At 39.2% G+C, this 25,776-nt stretch overlaps 2 protein-coding genes across 3 annotated transcripts in view; one reads left to right on the forward strand and one right to left on the reverse strand.

Moving 5' to 3' along the window:
- gabrb1 (gamma-aminobutyric acid type A receptor subunit beta1) overlaps positions 1 to 8,611 on the reverse strand; it is a 279,986-nt gene extending 271,375 nt beyond the window's left edge. For both annotated transcript variants that reach the window (XM_060830997.1, XM_060830991.1), the window contains exons 1-3: positions 8,532 to 8,611; positions 8,347 to 8,438; positions 8,049 to 8,116 (exon numbers count right to left, since the gene is read on the reverse strand). In XM_060830997.1, coding sequence (XP_060686980.1) covers positions 8,049 to 8,116; positions 8,347 to 8,438; positions 8,532 to 8,611 — 240 coding nt within the window. The remainder of the gene's footprint in view (positions 1 to 8,048; positions 8,117 to 8,346; positions 8,439 to 8,531) is intronic.
- A 1,809-nt stretch (positions 8,612 to 10,420) lies between these two features.
- The window catches only part of gabra4 (gamma-aminobutyric acid type A receptor subunit alpha4), a 51,112-nt gene continuing 35,756 nt past the window's right edge, over positions 10,421 to 25,776 (forward strand). Inside the window, exons 1-7 of the mRNA XM_060831009.1 lie at positions 10,421 to 10,515; positions 10,697 to 10,815; positions 11,553 to 11,620; positions 12,121 to 12,341; positions 12,459 to 12,541; positions 13,075 to 13,218; positions 13,412 to 13,564. Coding sequence (XP_060686992.1) covers positions 10,433 to 10,515; positions 10,697 to 10,815; positions 11,553 to 11,620; positions 12,121 to 12,341; positions 12,459 to 12,541; positions 13,075 to 13,218; positions 13,412 to 13,564 — 871 coding nt within the window. The 5' untranslated portion in view covers positions 10,421 to 10,432. The remainder of the gene's footprint in view (positions 10,516 to 10,696; positions 10,816 to 11,552; positions 11,621 to 12,120; positions 12,342 to 12,458; positions 12,542 to 13,074; positions 13,219 to 13,411; positions 13,565 to 25,776) is intronic.

Below are 25,776 nucleotides of genomic sequence, written 5' to 3' on the forward strand. Positions count from 1 at the left end.
CGATGATTGCACAATGTTCAGTACCATTTGTGACTCCTCAGTTACTGAAGCAGTCCGTGTTCAAATGCAACAAGATCTAGACAATATCCAAGCTTGGGCTGAGAAGTGGCAAGTAATATTCACACCACACAAATGGCAGGCAATGACCATCTCCAATAAGAGACAATCTAACAACCACTCCTTGACATTCAATAGTGTTATCATTGCCAAATCCTCCACTATCAACATCGTGGAGGTAACCAGAAACTCAACAGGATTCGCAATGTAAATATAATGGCTACAAGAACAGGTCAGAGGCTAAGCATATTGCAGTGAGTAACCTTTCTCATGACTCCACAGAGCCAGTCTGACTTACAAGGTACAAGTCAGGAGTGTGATGGAATACTCCCGATTTGCCTGGATGATTGCAACTCCAGCAACATTCAAGGAGTTTGACACCATCCAGGGACAAAGTAGTTTGCTTAACTGGTACTACATCCACAAACATATACTCCCTCCACCACCAACATCTGATAGTGAAACTCTAAATCATGAGGTATTTGGACTGAATAGATATAGAGAAATTTCCCATTCACAGAAGGATCAAGAACCAAAGGGTACTGATTTAAGGCAATTGGCAAAAGAAGCAATGGCAAAATACTAAAGAAATGCCATGCAGTGAGTGGTTTGCATCTGGAATTCACAGCGTGTGATGCTGGAACCAATGTCAACTGGAACTTTTCAAGGGAAATTTGATCATCATGAGAAAAGGAATAATTTACAGGGCTACAGGCAAAATGCAAGGGAATTACTCCTTCAGAGGGTCAGCACAGACAAGATGGGATGAATGACTCCCTTCTGTGCTTCGACTATTTTATGATTTAATGAAATGTTTCATTCCATTTATCAACTTCTCAGCCAATTAAAACTGTATGAGTAACTTTTGAGCAAAAAGCCTCTGTGACTTGTACATGAGAAAACAACAGTTTGTTAATTAAATGCACCACAAAATGAACAATTAAAAAAAAATTATCCAAAGGGTACTGCTGCTTTATGTCCTTTACATAAATTCCAGAACTGCAATATATTTGGCCTTTCCTGAATTCAAGAGTAAAATTGAAAAACATTAGTTTTCGTTATGGTAATGTCAATACAATTGTTCTAATATTGTTATATTAGAATCTTTCTCTTCTCCAAATGTAAGACTAACATTATATTTTTATTGCTAGCTATGAAGACAGAATAAATGTTTATAGCTCTATTTCCATTATATATATATATCTATATATCAGCAGTACAACAAATGAATGTAATACAGTGCATGCCAATTCCCAACTCAATTCTCAATGTAATGAAAATAATTTTGATGGCCATTGGTTTGAGATATATTGTTTATACTTTGAAATATTTCTTGGTGAATTATATTACAAGTTCTATCTTATTTACAAAATGATTTGTCAATGTTAAAAGCCTTTTCATTAAGATGTTATAATTAATTGCTGTCTATTTACAAACATACGCAGATTAGTATGGAGTACAAATGAAGACAAATGGATTGCTTCCTTTGTTTCATTACTTTTAAATAAACTGTACAAAATATGCACTTCCTTATCAGAACTATATTTTTGAACAATTTCCATGGTTGATATATATATATATATATATAAATGTAGATCTTATCAAAAGGAACCTTTTGGAACACAGTGTGAATACTTTAACTGATAATAGGCACATGACCACTGCCCAATTTGTTGCTGGGTAGGAGCTGAATAATTTTACTTGAATTCTGTGGAATATAATTTCAATACTCACTTTACAATTTCCAAATTTAATGTAGGTATTGGTACAGACAAAATTGTTCAGCATTTTCAAGATGATTTGCAGTTTTAAGAGTTAATTTACTTATTGATCAAACTTTCTTGTGTTGTTACAAAATTTAAACCTGTTTTGGTATGTTGCTGTTTTACTTTTTTTCCTAATGTACAATGTTCAGCACTTTTGATCTTTTAGACCATAGCTGGAAACAATGTCATATATCAAAGGATTGGAAGATTTTAAACTTTAATGAGTTCTGGATAAATATGGTGCAGTACATTGGTAAGGTATAGAATTTGAAATTTGATAATTAAATTTTTCTGGATTTTGTGCTGTAATAGCACCAAAAGCATATGAGACTTTAATCCCTCATTTCACATTCGTTGTCAAATTTGCCGACAGTCCTGTGAGGAGATACTGAAATGGGGAAGGCAGGCCTGAGGAACTTTATCTGATCTTTTGGTTCAATTTGATTTGTATGTGTACTATTATGTTATTTCTTACTCCTTGAAACATTACATTTGTTTAAATATGTATTTATAGAAGTGGCTTTACTATGTTTTCTGCCCTCCTCTCTCGTTATACCTGGCGTCGTCACAAGGTTGGTTGGTGACATTTTACATCTCCTCCTTCTTCCAGATAATTCCTTCTTCATCACTTGGCTCAACTTGTGTACTCTCTCTGCAGCCAATGACTGTACAATTTCAATCTCTTCTTTGCTACATTTTCCGAAGGTTCTATAATTTTTATTGACTCTCTGATGTACTAATTATTGATTTTGTTCTTTCTTCTTAATCCACACATGCATTTTAGCATCTCCATCTCATTAATAGCCAGGCATTTTTTCTCTCTCTGCTTGATGCCACCCAAGTTTCCATTTCCATACTTCCATGTTCTGCCACCACTGACACCAAGTATTTGCAACTACTCACTTTCTCCAAGTCTCCTCACATAATCTCTTTACACCTTCACTCTTATACTCTTTTTGAGGCTCAAGCTGATAATATAAATTGGATTGCGTCTGGAACAAGAGTTCACAGTCTTAGGTAAATCATTTAGAAATGTAGAAATATAGAAAATAGTAGCTGGAGTAGACTACCTTGTTCATTGAACCCATTTTGCCATTCAATATGATCATGGTTGATCCTCCATCTATTTCAGACTGAGAAGAGGTGAAATTTGTTGATTTAGAGAGTGGAAAATTTATGCAATTCTCTACCAATCGATGGTGAAGACCAAGTCACTGGACATATTGAAGCAATAAATAGGTAGATTTCTACATTCTTAATGGATCAAAGGGGTTTGGGAAAACTAGGAATTGCGATAGAGGCCAGTCATGTTCATATTGGATGTGGAGCAGGCTCAATGGGCTACTCCTGCACCTACTTTCTACAATTTTATGGATTTTTTTTCTACTGAACTTCAGCAATTTTCTCCAATGTCCTCGATATCCACTCTTGAAACAATCACATAGCTCAATGCCACCTTTCAAACATTCATGTCCATGAAACTTCCTGTCTCATTTTTTTCCAGGTAAAATATCTCTAGCAATCAGAATCCCCCATGCTGATCCTTGGGTGTATGTCACCTTTGGCTTTGAAACTTTCACTTGCCGGCCCCCAACAGGCCTTATTTCTTACTTTTGTCTTGCGCTCTTTTAACTGATGAATATATGAATTCAGGCATTGAAGAATATTTCTCACTGAGTAATTCTTTCTTAAATCTGTGCAGTTTTCAGGATTAATTTATCACTTGACATTTTTTCCAAAAATCTCTAAGTTTCACTTTAATCTTAATGTAAATAAGATCCATGAAAAGAATGAGCTTACAGCTGCTTATCACATTACCATAAATTGAATTGAAACTTTCTTTATGCTTGTGTGCATTGTAATCATGATTATTGATTAGTATTGGACATAGTCATCCAGGGAAGAAATTTCAGAATAGTTACAAGTATTTTGATCTTATTGACTGGTGGAGCAGGATTGAACAGCTATATGGTCTACCTTTATGTCTATTTACTCCATGGAACATTAGACCATAGAACATAGAACATAGAAAAGTACAGCACAGAACAGGCTCTTGGGCCCACAATGTTGTGCCGAGGTTTAATCCTAATGTAAAGTATAGTAACTTAACCTATGCACCCCTCAACTCACTGCTATCCATGTGCATGATCAGCAGTCACTTAAATGTTCCCAATGACTTCGCTTCCACCATCACAGCTGGAAATACATTCCATGCATTCATAACTCTCTGTGTAAAGAACCTACCTCTGATGTCTCCTTTATACCTTCTCCCTAATATCTTCAAACTATGACTTCTCATACCAGTCAATCTTGCCCTGGGGAAACATCTCGAGCTATTGACTTTATCTATTCCTCCCATTATTTTGTACACCTCATTCAGGTCTCCTCTCTTCCTCCTTCTCTCCAGAGAGAAAAGTGCGAGCTTATTCAACCTTTCTTCATAAGGCAAGCCCTCCAGTCCAGGCAGCATCCTGGTAAACCTTCTTTGCACCCTTTCCAAAGCATCTGTATCTTTCCTATAGTAGGGCGACCAGACGTGGACACAATATTCCAAGTGTGGCCTCACCAGGGACTTGTAGAGCTGCAACAAAACCTCATGGCTCTTAAACTCGATCCCCCTGTTAATGAAAGCCAAAACGCCATACGCTTCCTGAACAACCCTATGCACTTGGGTGGCAACTTTAAGGGATCTATGTGCTTGCACATCTAGATCCCTCTGTTCCTCCACACTGCCAAGAATCCTGTCTTTAATCCTATATTCAGCATTCGAGTTCGACCTTCTAAAATGCATCACTTCGCATTTATCCAGGTTGAACTCTATCTGCCATTTCTCAGCCCAGCTCTGCATCCTGTCTATGTCGGGCTGCAGCCTGCAGTAAGCCTCTATACTATCGACAACACCTCCAACCTTTGTGTCATCTGCAAATTTACTAACCCACCCCTCAACCTCCTCATCCAAGTCATTTACAAAACCTACAAAGAGCAGAGGCCCAAGTACAGAGCCCTGCAGGGCCCCACTCAACACTGTTTTCCAGGCAGAATACTTTCCATTTACAACCACTCTCTGCCTTCTGTCAGTCAACCATTTCTGAATCCAGATAACCAAATCTCCCTGTACCCCATACTTCCTGACTTTATGAATTAGCCTACCATGGGGAAACCTATCAAATGCCTTGCTGAAATCCATATACACCACATCCATTTCTTGACCATGGTGGACCTGTCTTGACACCTCCTCAAAGAACTCAATAAGATTTGTGAGGCATGACCTGCCCCTTACAAAAACCATGCTGACTGCCTTTAATCCTATCCCTCAGAATTCTTTCCACAACTTTGCTGACCACAAACATGAGGCTGACTGGTCTGTAATTGCCAGGGATTTCCCCATTACCCTTCTTGAAAAATGGAACAACATTCACCTCCTTCCAATCCTCCGATACGACTCCCGTGGAGAGTGAGGAGGCAAATATCCTTGCCGACGGCTTAGCAACTTCCTTTCTTGCTTCCCGGAGCAGCCTAGGATAAATTTGGTCCGGCCCTGGGGACTTATCAATCTTAATGTTTTCCAAATTTTCTGACACATCATCCTCATCAATCTTGATCTGGTTAAGACTGTATCCCAGCTCCTCTAAGTTTTCATTTACAACAAGTTCCCTTTCCTTAGTGAAAACTGAAGCAAAAAACTCATTTAGAGCTTCCCCTTTTCTGCTCAGACTTCATGCACAAGTTCCCTCCGCTATCCCTGATCGGCCCTACCTTCTCCCTGATCATTCTCTGACATGGAACTAGGTCAACAAGAGGGCAAGAGAGATTTATAAATGATTGCACTAGGAGATGGAGTGAAGTGTCTTGAATACTCATACCTTGATTATGAAGGTGGAACACTAATTTATTGAGCTTATGTTTTCAAAATCAGTAATACACTCTGTTATGAAAGCATAAGAACGTAAGAAATAAGAGCAGGAGCAGGCCATCTGGCCTATTGAGCCTGCACCACCATTCATGTTCATGGACTCAGCTTCACTTACCTGCCCTCTCACCATAACCCTCAATTCCTCGGATGCTGCCTGACCTCCTGTGCTTCTCCAGCACCACACTTTTTGACGCTGACCCTTTAGCATCTTTCTCATAACTCTCAACTTCCCTACTGTTTAAAAATGTATCTTTGTCTCAAAAACATTCAATGAGGCAGCCTGAACTACTTCACTGGGCAGAGAATTCGACAGATTCACAACCCTTTGGGTGAAGAAGTCCCTTGTCAACTCAATCCTAAATATCCCTCCCTAATTATTTTGAGGCTTTGTCCCCTGGTTGTACTTTCACCTTTCAGTAGAAACAACGTCCCTGATTCTATCTTACCTATTCCCTTCATGTTGTATATGTTTCTGTAAGATCCTCCTACAGCCTTCTAAATTCCAATGAATATTGTCCCAGTCTACTCAATCATTAACCAACCCTCTGAATTCTGAAAACAACCGAGAACCTGCTGTTCAACCCCTCCAGTGCCAATACATCTCCTTAAATAACAAGACCAAAGTTGTACACAGGTGTGGTTTATGATCTACGGGATTTCATGTACAGTACAACAATTTAACGGTTAGTGCAGATGGAAAAGAAATGTATTGCAAGGTGCATGAAGGATATAAATATATAGCTTAGAAATGTTTTCATGAGTTCATGGACCCCAAAAGCAATTTATGTCTCCTCCATCACTTATTATAACCCATATAATTAAAATATGTCAGAAAATTAGTTGGTGAGTTATCATTTTCTTTGTACTCACACCTGAAAAACAGTAAAACACTAGACTTGAGAAATATATTCATATGATCTTTTACCTTCTGAAATAGGCAAATTCATCAAATAAGGGATGGGTTATGGGTCCTTTGCATCCCCTAAGTAAACTGCCCTTTGTTAAACTCATTCAAACAATGGAATTCATGCAGAATGATAACTATTTATCTGTAATATAACTGACACTAATTACAAGTAGTGCTATTTTTTGAATTTGAATGGAACCTCTATTTTAAATATAATTCTATAAATTTAGTAGCAAAGGAAATTGAGGGTTTTTTGTATTAATGCATTTGAAATGTATACAACTCTAAAATGATTCATAATTATCCATAATAGATAATAATGACAAATGTGTAAGATGCAATAGACCCTCTGTTTTCTTCAATGCTTTCAAAATTTTTTAAATCTCCTTCATTTGTCTAAAATGTAATGCATCTTTACATCTGAAAATGGCATTCCTCCACACTGTTGTCAAAAATCAAGTGATCTGTCTGATAAAAGATTTCTTCCTCTCTACTTAGCTCCAGTTCCTTTATTTCAGTTGCAATCTTTCTTATTTTTATTCATAGATATGAAAATATGGTCACCTTATTTTATAATCTCCTCCATGATATTTTACATTGAAGATTCATGGTTCAAGTCTGCAACTTTTCAATTCATCCATATGACCTAATGTCCTTTCACTCCTCCAGTCTTTCTCTTTTCACTAAAACACTAGACATCATCCATCACTAGTTGGCAATTTCTTTTCTTTACCCTTTCAATCATGTTGCTGGTCTTGCAGCACTGAATTTTGCCCTTCACCTTGACTTTTCAATTAACAGGAGTCATCCCTTGTTACAGGTGTGTATACTATTTTCTTGCTAATATATACTTTCATCTTGTAGTCTGGATTAGATCCACTGTGAAACTGGGATATAAGTCGCAGCTGTTGCTGGGGTTTGCAACTAGTGTTATTTGGAACATTCCGTTATTGGCACCAGCAGGCTCTAGATAACTCGGGTCAGGTGTATGATCTGTCCATGCCATTAAAGCCCCTCTGCATAATAATCGTGTTCTGGGTATGGTCTGTCATTGGCACTGAAACGTAGTGAATTATTATAATCACCAGATGGCGGTATTATACATTCTAGGAAGTTAAACGCCTTATTATAATACTACTCACTTTGAGTAGATTTTAGCATCCATAGGTAAGGAAGCCACGTCTACACGGGAGTAGTATACAGCGACGTAGTTATTGTTTCAATTACCGAACAAACTCATGTAACTCCAGTAAATACAATATTCGGGAAACGGCTCTACACTCACGACCAGCATCGAGTCCTTGGGAACAATGGGGGATTACGCATTTCAAATAGATAAATATATTTAAAACAACACGCTTGTAGAGTTCATTTCCACAGACCGGTATTTAAAGAGTGCACTTACCATATTGACTTCAGAGACCATGTCTATGCTGGCAATGTCTATGTTCATACCAACGTCCACAGGGAGACCTTGAGGTAAACAATACATTGTCTACTTGTGATATTGCAATCCACGTTTTTTAAAAAAATATATATATATACATCGGTGCACATCACCGCGGGCAGCAGATGTTGCACTGCTGTAGTTATTCTTTATTATGTATATACAGTAAGTCATGTTTATTTGGTTAGTTACTGACTGCTGGAGAACAGGAACTATACACAGATACATGGGACTATACCGAGAGGAGCTGATTTACCTCCGAAATCTGGTCTTAATCGAATGTCATATCCTTTCAGCAAGTTATCCACGGTGTCTTTCACATATGACATGTTGTTGGACTCGTTAACTCTGAGGAGGGGAGAAATGTGGATTTTATTGGCACTAAATGTGAAAGCAGAGAAAACAAACAATGGCAAGGAACGGTTAGAGATCACAGCTCACCTCTGGGCATAGCAAACCATGGCCACCATCACGGGGATCGACAAAATCCCGAAGCATCCTCTGTCCTGAACTCTCCACATTCCTAACTTTGATTATTGAAAGCTCTTTCAGCGAAGATTCAAGGAATGCAACTTAGTCCAAAGCAGTACAATAATTCCGAGGCGCTACGCATGCGCGCAGCTTCCACAACATCAAACACTGTTAGCTGTGGAAACAATTTCCCTTGCAAAATATTCAAACAATCAGACCCTTCAAGGTATTTTCTCTCTCCCCTACTCTCTCTCTCTCTCTCAAATGATTACAGGGTTGTTATTATGCTAATTAAATCACAAGGTCTCAACTCGGTGTTAGCTGAATTACCTTCAACAGGGAGAACGGAGCGTGGCTCCAATTTATATGAAGGTGGTGAGACTGCTTCAGGAAGGTGGAATGACATTGAAAACAGTGCCTTGGTCCAGTGTAGGAAAGCTTTATCCAAAGGTCTACCGCAATGTTACCATTTCACTGAACAGTGGGTAAAGACCATCCGAAACACTGAGCCGTTGTTGGCAGCAAATGGTATTGTGTACTTACCCTGAAAAAAAGATACAAATTGCGAAATTGGGGCGTATTTCATTCTGACAGAGGAGCCACGCAATTCAATTCAAGCTTTTAAAATTGATAACGGTCAAAAGTGATGACGAGCCATCAAAAGACGCAGAGAGATCAGGAAACTCTCTTTTTGATTTGTGACAGTATTATTTTTAAACAGAATAACATGGACACATTCTTTGAACCCTGTGAAGAAGAGGCAATGTTAAATACATGTTGCTTACTTTTTCCATAGCTGTGATTTGACTGTTTGACTTTGGAACATGCAACATTTAATCTCAATTGGCAAAGGCACGCTTGAAACCAATGCTGGATAATACTCCAAATGATTTATTGTGTACCACAAACTGATTCATAGCTGGGCAAGAGGTGAAATGTATGAGACAACGTGAGAGGGTTTTTATTTGGCGCTGTGTTTGTTCCCCAGCCGTTTCTGATGCGGGCTACACGGTTATGAAACTCCAGAGAGCCAGGTTGCTCGTTATGCAACGTCTTTGCGTGACTCGATTTAGTGCAAACATGGGGTTTAACCTGGTGCAGAACCGGTCCACTCTGAGCCCCCGGTCACAGGAGCTGAGCAAGGACAGAGAACTCAGTTCCCTCATATCGTCGGGTCAGCTCCAACAAGCCCGAATGACAGAAACTGTGCACTCCCCTAGCCGGTAGTGAGGACAGCCGAGATAAGGGACACCAGGCAAAACCCTGAAAAAAAAGCAGCTCAGTACTAGCAGCAGAATCAGTCGTGGGCAGACCAGTGACAACAGATCCAATCCCAGGTTAGCTGCCTATCGATCTCTATCCATTCATTTGACCGCAAAACTATCGCAAGGCGCCTGTGCAAAAAAAAAGTACAGGAACTGGTTCATCTCTACGTGTTCATCTCAAAGCAGAAATGTGTGTCTTATAATTGCCAGCAGCTAGAGTTGGCACCCCCTCCCTTTGCCCCCACCACTCCATGCAGCAGGTGAGAGAGGGAGTTGCTGATCTCTCCGCGCTGATGTGAAGTTGCGGTTCAGTTCTGACCCTGTGCTACCAGCTCCGGCGCCTGCCAAACGCTTTGGGGAAGTGGTCAGTCAGGCTGATGCGAGAGCCTTCGCCTCTTAGTGAAGGCTGCCAGGAGGAGGAGGAGGTGGTGGTGGAAGAGGGAAGGTGGGGTGGAGCGGGGAGGGAAGGGAAGGAGAGGGAGGGAAGCATTCCATAAACACCAGTGTGCGCATGGGGCTTGTGTTTTCTCACGGCTGTGGTCTCTCCTCAGGACAAGGCAATCGGCGGCGGGGAAAGGGAAGAGGCTTAAAGTATGGCATGCAAAGATGGTTCCTGCCAAGGAGTCTGTGATCAGGATGTCTTCCAGTTACATTTCCACTCTGCTTTACTTTATCTACGTGACAGCGTGGTAAGTAATGGAAGGACAGTGGCCCGGCCGCCCCTTCTCCCAATTGTTTAGCCAATGTTCTTGCTTTGTGTCTTAGCACGGCGTTGGGGGACTCAAAAAGATGGATCGGGAGTAGGTGGCCGGTCAGGAGCTGCCGCCTTGTCATTGTCTGGTCTCACCAGGCTCATGTCTTCACTTTCAGTATCGGTGAGAGCTCCCCAGAAACCAAGAAAGATGAGAAATTATATCCAGAGAATTTTACCCGAATACTGGACAGACTCCTGGACGGTTATGACAACCGATTGCGACCTGGATTCGGCGGTAATTTTACACATTTATTTATTTCCGACCTTTACAGTTTGACTCCTCAGAGCATCTTGGCCGCTCTGGCATTTTGTGTTTATTTTTCTTTTAAACGGTGGCTGTTTGTAGCTTTATATCTCGAGTATGATTATAAACAGGACAGTTAATCTACCCTGGGGCGGGGAGAGAGGGGAGGGGGTTAGACGGATCAACACGAAGGCGCCGTGAATAGGAAGCGGCGGGGGGGGGGGGGGGCTGCTGGGTGGGGAGGGGACTGGCTGGCCGAGAGTAGATAGCGATGATAAAGATACAAGCCCATGTCATATCACCGAGGACCCCCCCCCCCCCCCCCCCGCCCTTTAACAGCTGATATGGAGATCAGTGCTGAAGAGAAGTGCATCCCGCTATCTTGTTGCTTCTCTCAGTTCCTACCTTCCGAAGGGCTTTGCTCGGGAGGGGGTTTATCCGAACACATCTATAGGTGTGCACGCACCCTGGCAAGAAAGGCACACTAGCAAAGTTGAATTCGTGCGCATTTGTGTTAAGGAAAGGAACCCGAAGCGTGTAACTTGGTGATTACTGTCAATAAAACTTGGAGAGAGTACACCAAATGTGTGGGAAACAGAGGGGTGGTTGCAGACTGCTCCATACACCAGTATTTAGGAGTAACCGAAAATCCAAGTGCCCACTTGGCCACCTCTGTGGGACAGGTTGCTGTTGAGATGGTAAAACGGTTGCCATGTTATATTCCACAGGTACTGTGACTGAAGTGAAAACAGATATCTACGTAACGAGTTTTGGGCCAGTGTCTGACGTTGAGATGGTAGGATTTCACGTTTAAAATTAAGTGTTTCAAGTGGGCATTCCACCTTCAGACATTTTGCAAAATGATCTTTAATTGGCGTGTGCGGTTAATATTAATACTCAAACACGGAATCAACATATTCCAAATGTCCATAGATAAGCCAATACATACCATGTAATAACATTTACCTCGAAAATAAACCACATGCATGGAATAATGCCACACCATTCATTTTACTTGAAGAGAAAACGAAACAAAAAAGATAAATATGATTGCATGATGTAGCCCATGTGGATTCTAGCCCTGTGTCCTTTTGTGTAGCGCTTTGAAAGCGGCTGAAAATTAAATAATACTTTACACAGGAACAGTACACATTGTACAGTGACATAATGCCGCTCTGGCAAATAAACTAAACGCTATAATACTAAATTTTTACTTAAAGCAACTTCACACGTTAGACGACAGTGTTTTACTTCAGTCATCCATTTTTGTGCTTCTTGCCCTGTTTCCTTCCAAAGGAGTACACAATGGATGTGTTTTTCCGCCAAACCTGGGTGGACAAGAGACTGAAGTACGACGGCCCGATTGAAATTCTTCGTCTCAATAACATGATGGTCACTAAAGTCTGGACACCCGACACGTTCTTCAGGAACGGGAAAAAATCAATTTCCCATAATATGACCGCTCCAAATAAGCTATTCAGAATAATGCAGAATGGCACAATTCTGTACACCATGAGGTAGGATTTGCACATTGTATAAAGTCAGGTGTGCTTAGTACCATTTCTAAAGTACTGAAAGAGTCTAATTCCAATTTTTAAAATAATCTAATGTGATTTTCATTTTTTAAATTTTAGACTTACCATTAGTGCAGAGTGTCCAATGAAACTGGTTGATTTTCCAATGGATGGCCATGCTTGTCCCCTTAAGTTTGGAAGCTGTGAGTTGACCCTGTTTTTGGCTTCACATGCAGAACTTCACTGGTACTATTCAATATTTTATTTAACCTTTGGAATCGCGCACATATTTTAATAAGAAGTCAATTTTTCTTGTGACCTTTGGGGAAATATATTTGTGCTTGTTGTAGATGAAATTTCAACTATGTTCTAATTTCTTAAAATGGAAAAGGTTTAATATCTTATTTCCATGCTTGGAACTGATTTGAAGAAATTAAACAAACAAAATGAGCAAGCAGTTGATTATACTGTGAACTGATAAAAAAAGGCAGAATAATTATTCCTGGATTTGGAATGATCATTTTCCTTGTACTTAAGTATTGTTTCCCTTTATTTAGATCACAGCATTAACACCAAAATAGATTTGCACACTATCATAAAATGTCTTGAATATTTAGACAACTATGTAATAATTTTAAAATAAACTATGCTGAATAAGTCTTTTTACATATATTTATTTTGTTGTTAAAAAATTTATATAATATTGTTATAAGTTTAGTATTTTTATATGTTTTAGATGCATATCCTAAAAGTGAAATAATATACACATGGACAAAAGGTCCTGAACGATCAGTGGAGGTGCCTAAAGAGTCTTCTAGCTTGGTGCAATATGACCTTGTTGGACAAACAGTTTCTAGTGGCACAGTTAAATCCATCACAGGTAAAAGCCTACCTTTATGGAATTCTTAAACAAGCATTACAATCTCTGAACAACAGAGTACACTTTGAAGATTTATTTTTGTTATATAATACATAATTATTGCCAGATTGTTCATGTACTTCTATCCAAATCAGTTAATCAAAGTTAAATCCAAATTAATGCTCGTGGAATGAAGTTCTTTTTCATTTTTTAGGAGAATATGTGGTGATGACAGTCTATTTTCACTTGAGAAGGAAAATGGGCTATTTTATGATTCAGACTTACATACCCTGTATTATGACGGTTATTCTCTCTCAAGTGTCATTTTGGATTAACAAGGAATCGGTTCCAGCTCGAACAGTTTTTGGTATGTATCTTTAATCTGTAAGTAGTATGTTGGGTAATTTCATTTTAATTCTCTGTCTCTCCATCCCCAAAATTGAAGTGTTAATATTTTGTTGCCTGTCAGTGTGGCTTCTGTTTCCACATTTCTTAATTCACTCATGAGAATCCTACTTACTGAGGGATCAGAACACCTGCTCTCTAGGCCTCAGAAGTATATGAGTTTGATGAGAGTTCAGTCAAGAACTTAAAGTTCTTGCTAACTGGGGCATATTTTTGGTTTAGGATTTCCTTGTGCAGGATAGTTTAGCAGACCTTAAATCTCTTATCTATGGCAAGTTCTGTGGTGGTTGGAGGGTACACAAAGACAGCAGGGAGAGTGGTGAGTGTGGATCCTGTTGCTTTTCACTTCCACTGTGATGAAATCTGTAATGGGAAGACCTTTGGATGATCTTTTCTGAATCCTTTATGTGGTAAATAGTGCTCGCTTTATTACCCTATTCATCACTGCTGATGTTAATGCTGTGATGGGCAGGAAGGTGCACAATACAAGGAACATGACAAAGAAAAAATACATGTGGAGCTGTTTGAAGGCTCACAGGGATTGGGGCTAATGGTGGTTCTCACTCATTCAAAGGTATTCAGTGTCAGAGTGAGGGAAGGGGATGGAGATCTGCTTTGAGTATCCCCTTACTCTTGCAAGTGGACCCTCCCTGTTGAACATCCCCAATTTTAATCACTCCACTTGTGGCAGCCATGCCTTCTGTGGGAATGAGACAAATCTCTAATTTTTTTTCTTAAACTACTTTTCCTTACATCCTCTTTTTTCTCTGATACTATACTTCTTAAATTTTTCAGCTCAGTTGTCCTAATATTCCTTTATGTGGCTTGGTATCAAACTTTGATAGCTAAAGCTCTTGGGACATATTAAACACTTTATCTGAATACTAGTTGTAGTTGACCATGGGTAGAACACACCCTGGAATGCATACAATACACATAAACATATTTAATTATATTTCAGTCAGGAGAAAGGAAAGGAAACGTGGTTGTATTTTCTTGCATTAGCTTAGGAACTCATGCCTAATTTAAGATACTACTAAAGACAACTTGCCCAACATGGAAACACAAATTTAGTTGGTATCTCTTCATTTAAATGATAATGCTATATATGCGCATGTGTCTATGTGTGTCCCACGTGTCTATCTTGTTCCCATATCTCTTTTGTAAAGCTTTCTGACTACCCTGCCAAAAACCTTTGTCATTTTTAGTCTATTCCAAAGTTGTCTCATCTTTTAAAGCTGTTTCTAGCTCTGACATGATAGTGTTGTTTCTTTGCTAATAACATTGAGCATTGCAGAAGAATTGAAAGATAAATATTGACTTTTCTAGCACCCAAAGCTATTGGTTTGATTTTGACAGTAATTCTGATAAATATGGAAATGCCTGTTTCAAATAATTTTTGAAGAAACATAAGAGGAGTTTATTATGAGTTAATGAAACATTAGATCAATTTTTCTTTGAGATTATTGAACAAAATTCATCCAGTAAAAAATACCTTGCAACAAGCATTTTCTGGACCGTCATCAGAAAAATCTGAATGTCTACAGCAACGCAGTAAACTGAAGATGAAACTGTGGATAAATTTCTTTGTGGTTTGCTCATAATTAGGGGCAACGTTTGTCTTACACTCATTGACCTTGCAACTGGACACCTTGTGTGCACTGGATGTGCACACAAAACATGGTTGTCATCATCCTACTAGTTATTTTAAGCATCCCTAGCACCTCCTTGGAATCTTTACTATGTTCATATATGAATTAATATCCTGCTTGTATGAAAATCCTTCCCTCTACCTTCTGCACAGAAAAACACAACACAAACACCTAAAAAATCAATGGAGGCAAGTAAGTCTCTACATATACTTCTTGAAGCATTTTATAAGTTCTCTGATGGGATGTGGGCATCGCTGGCGTTGTCAGCATTCCTTCTCCCCTTCATTGAGAAGATGGTAGTGAGCTACCTTCTTGAATTGCTTCATCCATTCAGTATAGGTATGACCACAGTGCTACTGGAAAAGGAGGTTTAGGAGTTTGACCCAAGGGACACTAAAGGGATGGTGATAGAGGCTCTTCCTGATTGTTTGAAGTGGAGATGCTCCTTATAATGTTTGCTGACCTCTGATTGGCCAACTGCTTCTGAGGGAAATGGGTGTTGGGAATTCATTTACCAAATTACCCATCAGATGACCTTTTAAATACTTGATTGACTTTTAATTCCAGTTGGTTTTATCACTGTTAGAGATGAGGGTCATCTCACTCATTAAAACAGCTACTTAGGGAAAATCCTGGGATTGTCTGCAAGTCAGGATGATACGTGCCCTTCGCTGGAAAGGGGAAGGTGACAGTCATCCCATGTGTCCACTGTTCCTGTCTTTCTAGAAGGTTCACACTTTGAAGAAGTTGTCATCACAGGGATCATCACAAGTAATGCATCACATTACTTCCACTGTGTACAAACAGTGGAGGAAAAAAAATGTTTCAGGCTATGGATAGGATATTGATTTAGAGAGTCACTTTGTTCTGTGTGGCATTAGGTTTCTTGAGTCCAATTAGAGCTCCACTAGTCTAGGGAAGTCACAGTCCTAACTTGTCCCTGGTAGATGGGAATAGGCTTTGGGGAGTCAGGAGGTGAGTTACTTGTTGCAGAACCTGCAGCTTCTCACTTGCTTGCATCGTCCACAGTATTTTTTTTTGTGTGGCTGGTACAGTTCAAATTCTTATCAATGTTTATCCATAGGATGGTCATTCTGGGGGTATTGTGGAGGGGGTGTGAACGGGTGGATATGGTGAATGAATGTGTGAAATTGATGGCAGTGTTGCTGAAAGTCAAAGGGAGATGGTTGGCTCTCCCCTTGTTGGAGATAGTCATTGCCTGGGGCATGTGTGATATGAGTGTTACTAATGACTTATTAGACTTTTTTTTTGCTGCTTTAACTGAGTTCAGGTTATTTTTATTCACTCATAGGATGTAGGTAGGTCAGCTTTATTGCCCGACCCTAGAGAATCATAGAATCCCTACAGTGTGGAAACAGGCTCTTCAAGCCCACACCAATGCTCTGAAGAGTAACCCACCCAGACCCGTTCCTCTATCCTATTACTCTACAGTTAGCCCTGGCTATTGCACCTAACTTACACATCCATGAACACGAAGGGCAATTTAGCATGGCTAATTCATCTACCCTGCGCATCTATGGCCTGTGGGAGGAAACCCTCGCAGACAAGGGGAGAATGTGCAAACTCCACACAGACAGGGCTCGAATTGAACCCCAATCCCTGGTGCTGTGAAGCAGCAGTACTAACCACTGAGCCACCGAGCCATCCAAATTAAATTCACACAAGCGTCAGTGAAACAGTTGACGGTGCCTTCTTTACCCTCAATAGTACAGAATATTCTTCATGAGACTTTTATAAGCACATGTAAGACTTCTGTAAACAGTGGTATTCTGTCACTTCAATAGCTTCTGGAATACTGCTAAAGGATGGAAGATGTAACAGAGAATGTATTGCAATGTTTTAGGATGATGTGCATGTGAATGTTGTGAGAGGTGGATGTGAGGCTTGCTGCATTGCCAAGTGTGTGAGAATGAGGTGGGGCATACAGTCAATGTGGATTGCTAGATTTGTTGATGAGTGAATGATGGAGCATGTACATTATTCAGTTGGTGAGATTGCCAGCCCAGTGGTAGGATATGACATGTGGAACATTAAGTGTTTGAGCCTAACCACTCTTTGAGATCACTGAGTATTTTCTGGCATGGTATCCAGGTCCTCATGACTAAATCATTGGCATTGACCCAGTTGCTCCCAGTGTTTGCCTGGAGGACCACCTGGACCTTTGTGGATAGATCAGCTCTCTCTTCCTTTCATCTTTCTGCATTAGTTCCTTTAGGAACCCTCTTCTGGTCTGCAATGACTTTACTCAGAATTATTCCTGTTCCGAAAATGGTTCCCAGCCAGTTGAATGAACTCTTGCATTCAGAATGCACTTTCTCTTTAAGAAGCATGAATTAATTTTAATTGGTGTTAACTTTGTAGGAACTTGAGCCATTGTTGAAAGTGCAGCCACTCAGCAGCTCATTTAACACTGGGCTGCATGCCACAATTATGAAAGTGAGCTTAATGCACTGTATGCATTACTTTTGACAGATGTAGGTTAATTTTACCATTTGATATTGGAACTCCTGTCTTAGCTAAACTGGTGAGCTGCATATATCATAGATTCATAGAGATCGACAGCACTTGTCTATGCTGGTCAAAAACAACCACCTAACTATTCCAATTCCATTTTCCAGCACCTGGCCTACAGCCTTGACTGTCTTGACATGACAAGTGCACATCTAAATATTTCTTAAATGTTATGAGGGTTTCTGCCTTTACACCTTTACAGGCAGTGAGTTTCAACTTCTCACTACCCTCTGGTAAAAAGGTTTTTCCTCACATCTCCTCAAAACCTCCTGTCTCTTACCTTAAATCTTTTCCCTTGGCCATTGAGCCCTCCATTAAGGGGAAATGTTTCTCCCTGTCTGCCCAACCTCTCCTCCTCATAATTTTATTTATCTCAATCATGTTCCCTCTCAATCTCCTTTGCTATAAGGAAAACAAATTGAGTCTCTTCATAACTGAAACTCTCCAGAACCTCCTTGATCTTAAACTCTATATCTTGGCTGATAACAACATATAAGGCTAATAAAGGTATCCCATTTGCCTTCTTAACCACTTTATCCACCTGTTCAGATGCCTTGAGGGACCAGTAAGCAGGTCTCTCTAATCCTTGGTGTTTCCCAGGGTTCTATCATCTATCATGTATGCCCTTGCCTTATTTGTCCTGCCCAAGTGCATCACCTCACACTTATCCATATTGATCCATGGATCAGCCTATCTATGTCCTCTTATAATTTAACACTATCCTCTCCAGAATTTACTAAGCCAACAATTTTTATATCATCTGTGAACTTACTGACCAACTCTCCTACATTCAAGTCTAAATCATGCATATAAACCACAAACAGCAAGGACCCCAATACTGATCACAGTGGGACCCCTTCAGTACTCAGACTTCCAGTTGGAAAACACCCTTCAAACATCACCCTCTGCTTCCTGCCACTCAGCCAACTGTGGATCCATTTGCCAAATTTCTTTGATTCCTGTGGGCTTCACTTTTAGTTTCCCATTTAGGGCATTATCAAATGCCTTGCTGAAATCCAGGTAGACTACATCAAAAGCATTAGAGTCATACAGATGTTCAGCATGGCAACAGACCCTTCAGTCCAACTTGTTCATGCTGACCAGATAGCCCAATCCAATCTACCTACCAGCACCTGGCCCATATCCCTCCAAACCCTTCCTATTCATATACCCATCCAAATGCCTCTTAAATGTTGCAATTGTACTAGCCTCCACCACGTCCTCTGGCAGCTCATTCCATACACGTACCACTCTGTTTGTGAAAACGTTGTCCCTTAGGTCTCTTTTCCATATTTCCCCTCTCACCCCAACCTAAACCTATGCCCTCTAGTTCTGGACTCTCCCACCCAAGGGAAAAAGACTTTGTCTATTTCTCATATCCATTCCCCTCATGATTTTTATAACCTTTATAAGGTCACCCCTCAGCTTCCAACACTCAAGGGAAAACAGCCCCAGCCTCTCCCTATAGCTCAAATCCTCCAACCCTGGCAACATCCTTGTAAATCTTTTCTGAACCCTTCCGAGTTTCAAAACATCTTTCCGATAGGAAGGAGACCAGAATTGAATGCAATATGCCAAAAGTGGCATAACCAATGCCCTATACAGCTGCAACATGACCTCCCAACTCCTGTACTCTATACTCTGACCAATAAAGGAAAGCATACCAAACACTTTCTTCACCATACTATCTACCTGCGACTCCACTTTCAAGGAACTATGAACCTGCATTCCAAGGTCTCTGTTCAGCAACACTCCCTAGAACCTTACCATCGAGTGTATGCATCCTGCTAAGATTTGCTTTCCCAAAATGCAGCACCTCTTTTCCCTCAATTGCACACCTGATCACCTCTTTGAAGAATACAGCAAGTTGGTCAGACATGACATCTCCTTAACAAAACCATGCCCACTGTTGTTGATACTTTGGTGACTTACATGATAGGACTTTCCATGGTCAAGACTATTTGAATTCTGAGTTGCTGTGGCAGTGATTGGGAAATTCGTAGGAGAGGCAGAGATCAAGAGAGGAAGGAAAACAACACTTGGGAGAGGGAGCTAATGTTGGGTTTTTAGATTCTGTACAACTGATAGGAGCATACACTCCTAGCTCCATCTTCAGGTAAGTAGTTTCTGAAAACGTACTTCTTGGTACAGCTGGAAGATGCCCCCTAAGGATTGCACTTTCAATGTATAGAGACTTGCTTTTCCTAAACGTTGACTGAACCAGTCTTGTAAAGGGAGCCACAAAGCATCATTAGGCTATTTATTTTCCCACTTAGATATCCTAATGGCTGATTCAAATGCATCCTCTTGCTGACTTTTAAGTTACCTAGACAAGCATAAGGAATATTGAAAAACTTCCTTGTCAGAATGTGCATGCACATGTTGCTGGCCATTTTGAAAGCTTTGTCACCTGTTTTGCATCTCCAAAATGGTACAGAGTCACCAAATTTCTTGGCCCTATTTAATCACTCATGTAATTAGTCATAAATAAGAAATGATTGAGATATTTCTCTTTAGAAAATCAACTCACATCCTTAGTTACATGCTATTCAAGAATTCAGTTGAGTTTGGAAATAAAATTATATATGGTAATATAATTTGCCACATAAACTAATATATTAGTCAAGTGATTCCCATAATGATTTTGGATGTTACTATCAGCAAGTTAATTTACTCTGTCATTTCCTCTAAAACATAGCTTTGATTTTGTCACCTTACTGTTAACATACTGCAAGAATACTTGAAAGAATGGACATAAAAAAGTTCAGTGAAAATAAACTATATTGAAGCATTACCCAATGTCATTATGAGACAGCAGTAACAATTGGATTTCTGCTCTTTTACTCTGAGAGTGAGGAGAACAGAATTAATTCATCGCAGTATCCCATTAGGACTTTTTTTTCGAATAGCCAAATTATCTTTTGGTCATTTCAGCTTATTATTGTTTTATAGCTTTCTCTAAATGTATTTTATAACAGTCATTTTTCGAAATTTAAGGGCAATTCAATTTTGGTACAATATTCATTCCAGAAAATAGACTTAAAGGCAACTTATTTTCAATGATAAATTGGAAGATCAGGAATTCCAAGCATCTTATCTTTGGGGAATTGCAAATTCAATTAAATATGAAGCTATTGATCTTTGTACTAGAATTTACATCAAGCAGATTATAGGAGTAACAGATCAGTCTAAATCTATCATAGCTTTGGTTATAAATACCCAAGCAACAAGTAATTTGATAACCTTCGGGAATGACTTTGTTTACTTACTACCTATAACTAAATCATAAACAAATGCCAAATTTGTCCTGCTCCCTATTTCTTCTGAAGCTGTAAAAATAAAATGCTTATGATTTTGATAGTGGAAGCAAAAAGGAATGCCGAATGCAAAAAAAAAGACTTTTAACTTTCTGTACAATGGCTATAATATGGACAGTTTGAACCAGACTTAACTCCTCAGGTAAATTCCCTCAAAGTAAAATAGGATAAAAAGAATTAATGACAATTAGCCTTGACAATGTAATGTATCAAAGTGGAATTTTTTATTTCCCTCTGGCTTTCCCTCTACCCTGTAGAAATCATCTGAGCAATGGACCACCATACACTGTATAAGATAAAAATATTAATTATAAACTTTGACAATTGGACACTTATTGTTTTCACTGTGTTGCAATTCAGTTAGGAGGGATGAACTAATCATTTCACTTGTCCCACTCTTTACTGATCACAGAAAAGTTTGAATTCAGAAGTTGGGGGGGGGGGGCGGGGGTGGTAACATCGCAATTAATGTATGTATTCTATATCTTAGACTGTCTGTAGCTTAGTATCAGAAACACATCCTCCAGGTTCTTGAAATTGACAAATAAATAATTAGTTTATTGGAAAATAATGACCTGGACAAAGCAGTAAAAACCATTTACAAAAGTTTTAAAATGTGTAAATATATTCAACCATGCTTCATGGAAATTGCACCCCCTCCCCAACATCTTCTAAGTCTGAAAAAAAACCCTTGGCCAAGTAACTGTTAAATTCCAAAAAAAAAGATCAATCATAGAGATGTCGAAATGCAGCTGAATCACTTTCCTCCCAAGAATAGGGGTTTCTTTCTGAATCAGTAATGATTGCTTGTTGCTTCTTTTTGGATACAGCGTTGTAGATTTACACTTCTCCATTAATAACCTTCTACTTGTGGAGGTGGGATATTTCAGTAGGATTTCAATTTACAAAACTTTGATCAGAGGGATTTCAGAGAAGGAAAGAGAGGGCAAAAGCTATTTTCTCTGTAGCAAGTTCTCTCTGTGCTCAAAAAACATTTTTTATCCCACAAACTGAATGTCTCTGTCTCTTTCAAAGTATTACAGCTTCAATGTCTCCAGTGAAGCAACTTGCTCTTTGTTTATGCTGTAGACAGTATCCTTTGATTTGCAAAGTGTTCTTTTTAAAACAGTTCAAGAATAATATAACCAGTCAATGATATCGTAAATTAGTAAGTAAAATAACTTTTGTACAACTGCAATGATGTTTTTGTAATCTTTAGCTGGGATTATTTCATGAGGTCTCTATTTATTTATTTTGGAACTGGATACCGCTCTATAAATTCAGATTGCACATCCAGAGTTGATAGCAATGTTTAAAATGACATCTGCAGTCTATATTTTTCTTTAAAAATCATCTGTTCAATTTTCAGATTTTTAGAATTGGTCCCTAAAATAGGTGGTGAAATAATGCAAATTCAGATAGCAAAGAGAGATCCAACAGTTATGAACAGTCAAGCCTAAAAACATTTGATTCAACATTTGGGGAAGCTTTTCATTGATAAAACCCACCATCAACTCACAATACTATTAAAACCTATTAAAAAGTCTTATAATCCAACAAGAAGGCTCTGCATCACAACTGCAACCCTACTGCAGCTGTTGATACAAGTCATGACATCACAAAGAGTGCTTGAAGTCATGGATGTTTTTTTTCAATACTAAATCGCTTGTAAGCATTTTGTATTGGATTGGTTTTACTTTAATCATGTCTGTGTTATTGTTTTTTGTTGATGCCAGCTTTGGTCTAACACGTCCATGCCAACGAGATATCCGAAATTAATCTAGTCCCAAATGCCAGCATTTGGCCCATATCCCTCTAAACTATCCCAATTCATGTACGCATCCAGCTGCCTTATAAATGATGTATTTGTACCTACCTCTGACAATTCTTCTGACAGCTCATTCCATACATGCACCACCCTCTGCGTGAAAACATTGCCTTTAGGTGCCTTTCAAATCTTTCCCCTCTCACCTGAGACCTATGCTGTCTAGTTTTGGATCTTTCTACCCTGAGAAAAAGACCTTGTCTATTCACCCTATCCATGTCCTTCATGATTGTATAAAACTCTATAAGGTCATCCCTCAGCCTCCAACACTCCAGGGAAAAATGGGCCCTGTCTAGTCAGCCTCTCCCTGTAGGAGAATGCGGGTAAGTGGAGTTGAAATGCCCATCAGCCATGATAGAATGGCAGAATGGACTTGATGGGCCAAATGGCCTTACTTCCACTCCCTATGTCTTATGGTCTTATGGTAGCTCAAACTCTCAAACCCTGACAATATTCTTGAAAATCCTTTCTGTGCCTTTCAAGTTGAACAACATGTCGGTTAGCATGCCTTGATAGTTATATGGGAACATGGAATTTTTCTTGATTGTGGAAGATACAATATTGTGTTTCTTGTTTGTTCATATTAGTACCTAGTATTGTGCATTCTTCTCTGTGGAACATAGCTGAAATCGCAGGCTCAGCCTGCTCCTGCTTCAATACCTTGTAAAGGGTTTTGTCAAAAATCACTTTCAGCGTAATTGAACTAGTGTAGGTCAACTGAAAGCCCTGTAAGGACTCTGCCAGTGAACACTGTAAGGTGGACCCACATTTGGATAGGACTGCCACTACACTTAAACCCCTCATTGTCTGACCTTAACTGGCTGTCCTAGTTGCTACCTGTCTTCCCCACTCCCTCAGCCGCAATGCACCAAGGACGCAAGGATCCTCCCACTGCTCTCATGCTCTCACTCCTCAGCCCCCTCACTACTAACTCACTTGAATCTATCCAGATCCTCCATGCAAGAGACCATTCTTCTGCTCCTCCTCCTCATGCTGTTGAGTTAAACAAGCAAAACTAACACATAACTGCAGAAAGCAACAAGTGAATGCCATCTTCATATGATCATGAACCGGATGCCATCAGATTCTTATGTGCTGTTGACTTGTCCTTGAAGATAGGACGTGATTGGAAATTGTTTCATATTATTGAGTACTCGAGATATGCCAATGTATTAAAAATACGAGCCCACCATGACTGGTTGTTATTTTCAGTGCACTGCAAACACACAGCTCATCGCTGCATCTCAACTTTTGAAAATCAAATTTTTGTATCCTACCTAATTACATCATGACACATGCCACATTTCCTACTCTTGTAACTTGTTAGAGTTAAGTTTCTTTAACTTGTTTATATACTTCATTTGATGTGTTATGCAAAACACAATCCTGAATTCTAGATCAAAATCATTTTGCCAATTTGAGTGCCTAAGTTTTAATATGAGAAGAAACGTGTTTATTTGAATTTCAGTATAATGTGAAAGTATCCAGTCCCTTTCATTGACAACCAAATCTTTGATGCACCATATTATTTTGTGGACAGAAACCTTCACCACGATGTACATACTATGACCTCAACTTGAATGTATTCTATGCTCACAAAAGTGGCACAATAGTCCATCTGCCTTTGATCCTGATCCTATTGCAATAGCAGGAGTTACTTGAATTTGGGCCATGTTGATCCATTTTGGCTTGTGTAATGTAAAGAGGGATAAGGGGTATGTCAATGTTACCAAAATTAAACCTTAGAATCAATGTTGACCATAGATTTATGGGCTGTCTTCTAAGTACACCAGCTTATTGAAGGTATCACTATAGAACATTGGAGACCTTCTAAATATGGAGGATTGGTAGAATCTTAAGTAAATATTTGTTTCTCAACCCTAATAAATGAATATAAATAAATAAAGACACTGGAAAAATACCTTATAGAAGACATACCTTTTTCCCTCAAGTTCAAGTGCAAACAAAATTGGGGAAAAAAATCAATGTCTGATCAATTGACTCTGATGTCATCAATTTCCACTTCCAACTGATCAGATTTGCTTTGTCAGTTTCCACTATTTCATTTTGACTATTACAGTTAATTCTGACAGCCCTTAGTTCCATTCTTCACCTGATCTTATTGCTTGACACTGGTAACCTCCAATCTTAGTGACAATGATTGATTTCTCTTGTAAAGCACAAATCAAACCCTACGTAACTTGAATATTTAACTTTCAACTTATAAAACCTATATGAGGATCATCTGTTTGGAAAGTTAGTTGGTGTATAGTTATATTTTGCTTTAAATATAAATGGAAGTAAAGATGAGTTGGCAATCATATTTTGTATCTTTTGATGAAGTACTGAAGAGAAGCCAAAAAAGGTGTCTATCAATGAGAAATAAAATTGGTAAAAGCTGTGCTGAGCAGATCAGACCAATACTGCTCTTAAGAAATATTGACCGTGATGTTTTAAATTCTCTTCAGTTGCACACACTTAGCTCCTTGACCTGATGCCCATAATTAATATCCATTGAGCAGGACAGGTGGGAAGTTTGGCTGGAGGAGTGATATGTTTAATAGTTCTGCTTTTTAGCTGAAAGACGATCACAACTCCATGTATACAGTGAAAAACAAAGTCAAAGCAGCTGAGGAATTTGTGAGAATAGTCCACTACTGGCCAAAGTTTGCAACATTGGAAAAATCTAGCTGAGCTGTCAGCCCAGTTGGTAGTGATTAGTTGAGCCTTCCCTTTCTCTGTAGGCTTTTTTTGAGATACAAAATCAGGCCATAATCTAATGCTTGCTTCGTCCATTCTGATTCAGAAACTTACATCTTGATACATGTGTTTTTCAGGGATCAGTAAG

This window comes from Hemiscyllium ocellatum, chromosome 1, assembly GCF_020745735.1.
Source record: "Hemiscyllium ocellatum isolate sHemOce1 chromosome 1, sHemOce1.pat.X.cur, whole genome shotgun sequence".
NCBI classification, from domain to species: domain Eukaryota; kingdom Metazoa; phylum Chordata; class Chondrichthyes; order Orectolobiformes; family Hemiscylliidae; genus Hemiscyllium; species Hemiscyllium ocellatum.